This window comes from Anarrhichthys ocellatus, unplaced genomic scaffold (assembly GCF_004355925.1).
Source record: "Anarrhichthys ocellatus isolate YVR2014 unplaced genomic scaffold, GSC_Weel_1.0 scaffold180, whole genome shotgun sequence".
Lineage (NCBI taxonomy): Eukaryota > Metazoa > Chordata > Actinopteri > Perciformes > Anarhichadidae > Anarrhichthys > Anarrhichthys ocellatus.
Window position 1 is genome coordinate 234,717 of NW_022280210.1, and position 5,813 is coordinate 240,529.

The 5,813-nt window shown below is 37.5% G+C and overlaps 1 protein-coding gene across 1 annotated transcript in view; it reads right to left on the minus strand.

Moving 5' to 3' along the window:
- Positions 1-4,160: 4,160 nt before the first annotated feature.
- nphp1 (nephronophthisis 1) overlaps positions 4,161-5,813 on the minus strand; it is a 14,189-nt gene continuing 12,536 nt past the window's right edge. Inside the window, exons 18-20 of the mRNA XM_031878462.1 lie at positions 5,375-5,448; positions 4,810-4,854; positions 4,161-4,622 (exon numbers count right to left, since the gene is read on the minus strand). Of these exons, the coding sequence (XP_031734322.1) occupies positions 4,368-4,622; positions 4,810-4,854; positions 5,375-5,448 (374 nt within the window). The 3' untranslated portion in view covers positions 4,161-4,367. The remainder of the gene's footprint in view (positions 4,623-4,809; positions 4,855-5,374; positions 5,449-5,813) is intronic.

Consider the following 5,813-nt stretch of genomic DNA (forward strand, 5'->3'; position numbering starts at 1 on the left):
TTACACGAAAAAAAGTGATTGTGAGGCAACTAATGGAGCATTTATGTGGGATGTAAGAGGAGCTTCCTCCAGAAGATACGCTGCTGTTCCCTGTGTGAAGCAAGAAGTCAACGTTGATTTACGTAAATTCAGCATTTCGGTAGTTATTTTAACCCAAACAACGATCTTTTTCAAAACCTAACTAAGTAGTTTTGTTGTCTCAACCTAACTAAGTAGTTTTGTTGTCTAAACCTAACTACGTAGTCTTGTTGTCTAAACCTAACTACGTAGTCTTGTTGTCTAAACCTAACTAAGTAGTTTAGTTGTCTAAACCTAACTAAGTAGTTTTGTTGTCTAAACCTAACTACGTAGTCTTGTTGTCTAAACCTAACTAAGTAGTTTTGTTGTCTAAACCTAACTACGTAGTCTTGTTGTCTAAACCTAACTAAGTAGTTTAGTTGTCTAAACCTAACTGAGTAGTTTTGTTGTCTCAACCTAACTAAGTAGTTTAGTTGTCTAAACCTAACTGAGTAGTTTTGTTGTCTCAACCTAACTAAGTAGTTTAGTTGTCTAAAGGCTCGTGCTCCTGCAGGAGCTGCATCTAGCAGCACAAAGTTGTTTAATCATAATCTCATCTTTTTTTATTTTCAGCCTGCACTTGAATAAAATTATAAACTAAAATTGTATTTTTTATAATTTTATTTTAAGTTTTTTATGATGTTTTAAAAACCTTTTAACTCTTTATCAGCTAAATGTACATTTTTTAGATTTTGGAGTGTTTGTTCAAGGCCGAGATAAATGGAGGTTGGAAGGTTTCGGTTTGGTTTCTAGGAGGATGGGTGAGGACAAACATGCAGTTGAAGTGGTTTCGGAGAGAGAGGAAGGGAGCGGCTGGATTAAAATTGATCAGCTGTTCAACTGGTCCACACAGCATGCACACACACATTTATGTTACGTTTAACATACTGTACATCAGTTTTGTACTGTGTGACAGCTTTCATATTAACAATAAGACACTTGTACTTCTGTATAAATACTTTTTTATGTACTTTTGTTGTACTTTAGAGGAGAAAAAAATAAGTGTTTTACTGGAGACAACGAGCTACAACTCCACATCAGAAAGATAAAGAAGGTGTGTTTGGGGTTTGTTACTGGCTGACTGCCTTCAGATTTGAGCTGACGGGCCTTTTAAAAAAGGAACCACAGAGCAGTGAGTCATCCTGTAAAAGCAGCTTTCACGTTGCTTTGCTCTGCAGTCACGCCTCGAGTCAACCTCTTAAGGCTTAAGGTCAGCGAGGTCTGGAGATCCTCCTCTGTGGTTGTGGAGATAAAGGTCAGCGACAACAACCAGAGGTCTGATAGGGGGAGGAGCTTGTTCTTCTGATGAGGCAGCCAGTTTAAACACTTTGGAACAAAAAGCAGAAATGTCTTTTATTTTGTTAAGTTCATTCAGCTGTATTTCTTCTGTTTGGAGGGATAACCAGTTAGATGACCATGCCTTCCTTTGATTTTAATTAGCATTAATATGCTGATGAAGTAATCTTCACTGATTAAAACTTGTCTTGTGAGTTCTAAAGCAAACAGCCAGCACGTGTCTTTAGAAATGAACATATCAGCATTAATGCTGAACTCATATCTTCATCTATTTTTGTTTTATCTGTACATGTACAAATATTTACTTATTTACTTATTCATTCAAATAACAAGTGATTCTTAATAAACATAAATTCTAAATGACCTTAAATTATATATTTATAATGTGTTCTGTGCTTTCATTTGTTTGATTCCAAGAAAACAGGGAAATGAAAAAAACATGGGATTTCTACTGTTACCAAGTTTTACATTATATATATATTTTACACCACGCTTCATAGTTTATACACACAAATAAAATGATGGTTCCTGAAATGTTTGGAGATTCTGTTTTAAAAACATTTTGAACCAGTTTCCTGTTTCAAACCTGTTTTTCTTTAGTGTACGTTGTGTTCAGAGAGACACACCTTAGACAACCTCCTCCACTGTGGATCTGGTTACAACACACACACACACACTTCCATGGGAACCCCTTGTCAGCTCTGTCAAAATAGAAAAGGCTGTTTGCCAGCGTCAGGTGTCGTTACACACACACACACACACACACACACACACACACACACAATGATAAAGAATGCATTGTCTTTTAAATCCTCAATGTTAAAAAGCACACATTTGTTATCCATTTAAAAAAAAACACACAAATATATATTCCTGCTGGTTCCAGGTGATCTGACCTCTGACCTCAGGAGACACACATGCTTTACCAACATTAAACATCCTTCATGTCATTCTGACACAAACACGACTAAACTTCCAAAGGTATGTCATTTTATTGATTTTATTCTTTCCATAACTTGTAATGAATGTTTACTCATTTAAACAAAAAACAGCCCACGGCTTCCTGGATCATCTTTCCAGCTCCGGTCTCTAACTATTTCCTGGAAACTCCCACTTTCCTGCTCTCCTTCCTCCTCCTCCTCCTCCTCCTCCTCCTCCTCAGACACAAAGGTCCTCCTGTGGCACAAAGAGGAGGAGGTGAGAGGTTTTCTGTCTGTGGTTGAGTCTCATTCCTCCACCTTCAGCTTCATATTCAGAGATGATCAGATGTTCACGTCTCATTCAGGAATGTTTCCTGCTCATTCTTCACCATTTAAAGGGTCATTAAGTGATTAAGTGAACAAATTCATTTCTCTTCAGGACAAAAAGCACTTGATGATTAAGTCAATCAAGTCATTGATAAGAAAAACAATTTTATAACAAACTTCTAGTCAGTGAAGAACATTTTGTATTTGACATTTTATAGACATAAAGATTTATTGATAGATTTAAGTTTTTAAATGTCATTAATGATGAAAATCATTGTTTTAGTGAAAATAGAACTTGTGAGACGGATGCTAATGCTAATGCTAATGCTTTGAGACACAAGCTGCTCGTTTCACATTTGCTCACTTTAACTGCAGCAACTGCATCTTATTGTAAACCGATATTTGAGCTCTGCTGAGTTTTGTTGTTTATTTGAATTGTTGATTTTATTAATGTTGTATTACTAATGCTTATTGTATGTTTCATTGCTAATCTTTTGTCATGTAAAATAAAATGCATTATTATTATTATTGATCAGTAACATCAGCATCTTTATGTCATGCTGTTAATTTATATTTAATTTTTTTTATTCCATCTCCATCTGCCTAATTATTTAAATGTTTTTATTTATTTAAACCTTTATTTAACCAGGTGAGTCCCATTGAGATTAAAAATCTCTTTTTCAAAGGAGACCTGGCCAAGACAGGCATAAGAAGCACATAGTTACAGACAGGAAACACAGAACAAGACAAGTTAAAAGAAACTCAAAGTTAAGAGACAGTCACGTAACCGAGTTCATTTAAAAAACATTGACATTTTTGGAACCTGCCTCTATTTCTTTCATTTTAGATTTAAAAGCAGTGAGCGGTATCGGTTCTTTTAGTTTTAAATCATTCTGCAACATATTCCATGATGAGGGAGCAGAGTACACAGATGCCCTTTTTCCCATTTCCGTTCTGGCATTTGGGACAGCGAGCATAAAGAAGTCCTGAGAACGCAAGGAGTATTGTAAGCACAGTGAAGCATTGGTAAGCTGCGTCCACCGTACGAAGACAGTTAGCAGAGGCCTGCATATAAAGATCAAGAAAAATATAAAGATTAATAAATGTTTGTCTCACTCTTTGCTCAGAAGCTTTAAATATAAAATAATGATTGATCAGGATTTCTCTTCTGCTTCCTTCATATCCCGTTACCTAGACAACAACGCCAGGGGCACCATCGCCATGAAAACAGCGCTGGAATGTGGAAATACAAGATATCGTGTGTGTGTGTCTGTGTGTTGTGGGTTAAATGTGAGTTAGTTTTAGGGTTAAATAAATACTGTAAATGTTATTTTGTTCATTTTGATTCTTGAAAAAACCTTTAACTCTTTAAAATAAATAAATGAAAACATTTAAACTCTCACAACTCGAGCAGAATAATCTAAAAGTGTTTTTGTGAAGTTTCCCTTGAAGGTGAAAAGGTCTCTTCTGTAAAAAGTCGATCACATTTCATCGAGTCTCTTAATTCTAGTTTATGTTAATTGGATGAATGCAGCAGCTCAGTCAGGTAAAAAAAATGTTTATTAGAAAATTGAACAATAACTAGAAGCATAAAAACATGCCAATAATGTCACTTTTGGTTCTATTATTACAGAAATGTGTCTCGTGTTCTACTGTAACCTGTTCACTTCATTCGTAGAGACAATAAATCCCAACAAACAGACCTGCAACCAACAATTATTACACATTGAATACGAAGATGATCCTCTTCTAACTGGACCTCCCTCTCTACCGCGCCACACGGAGGAGGTCAAATGTCAGCTCTGTGATGTCGAAGGCCAGATGTTGACGCGTGGCGTCCACAAACACCTCGGGGCCCGCGGGTTCACCGGGTTCTCCGGCGGCGTAGATGACTCGGGCCCGCTGCTCCTCTGTAGGCGGGTCAGCCCAGCGGTGGCGGGGCAGCGAGGGAGAGTGGAGGAGGAAGTAGACGGAGGACGTGTAGACTTTGAGGAACTCGTGTTTTAAGAAGGACGAGTCTCTCTAAAGGAGAGGAAGAGTTCAGATGATAGGTGATAGCAGATAGAGACATGTTTACACTTCGTCATGGTGGAGGAGAAACTAGCAGTTTAGTTAGACTGTAGGCTCCCTCTACAGGTCAGTACTGGTATCACACACACACACACTGACACACACACACACATACAAACACGCACACACACACTCTGACCTTCTGAGCTCTGCTCATGTTGTTCTCAGCATCCCTCCAGACCCTCTGAAAGAAGAACACACCTCTTATATTTAGTTTAATATTGAGCACAGGTTTTATTGAGCGATTGTTGTTTTGTGAGTGTAATGAATGTATTCAGGATGTCTGTATGAAACAGATGAGATGTGTCACACTGTCTGAGGAGCTCTGAACACTGGACAGATTTAATTTCTGTCATTTAAAATTACACAAAATAAGATTTGCTTATAATAAGAATTATGTTTGCTATAAATATGAGAGCAAGGCGGATAAAACGGCTCGTTTTTAAAGCCGAGTTTGTGAAAAGTATCACTGGAGTGTTATAAGAATCCTCTCTGTTGTTTGACAGATAAGAGTTACTTTAAAACCGCTAACAAATGAAAGAATCTGTGAAGGTTAAAGTTAAACTGACTGCTCAGACAATTTAACTCTGGATCCTGTTTCAAAAGCGTCTTAATTTAGCAGGAGTGAGTTCCTGGAGGAAATGCAGACACAGTTTTTATAATATATATATTTAACTATTAATAACAGAATTATAACTACTGACCCTGAGAGCATCCAGCAGGTCCGGCTGGTCCAGCAGCTCAGGGAAGGAAGAAAGAACAGGATTGAAGATCAGATCTGAAAACAGAGAGAGAGAATGTGACGCCGTCCTCATAAACCAGGAGAATATCTGATATCCTCATAAACCATGAATATCTGACGTCGTCCTCATAAACCATGAATATCTGACGTCGTCCTCATAAACCATGAATATCTGACGTCGTCCTCATAAACCATGAATATCTGACGTTGTCCTCATAAACCATGAATATCTGACGTYGTCCTCATAAACCATGAATATCTGACGTCGTCCTCATAAACCATGAATATCTGACATTGTCCTCATAAACCATGAATATCTGACGTTGTCCTCATAAACCATGAATATCTGAGTGTTACCTGTTAGGATGAAGGTAAGTGTTACCTGCTGTTAGGATGAAGGT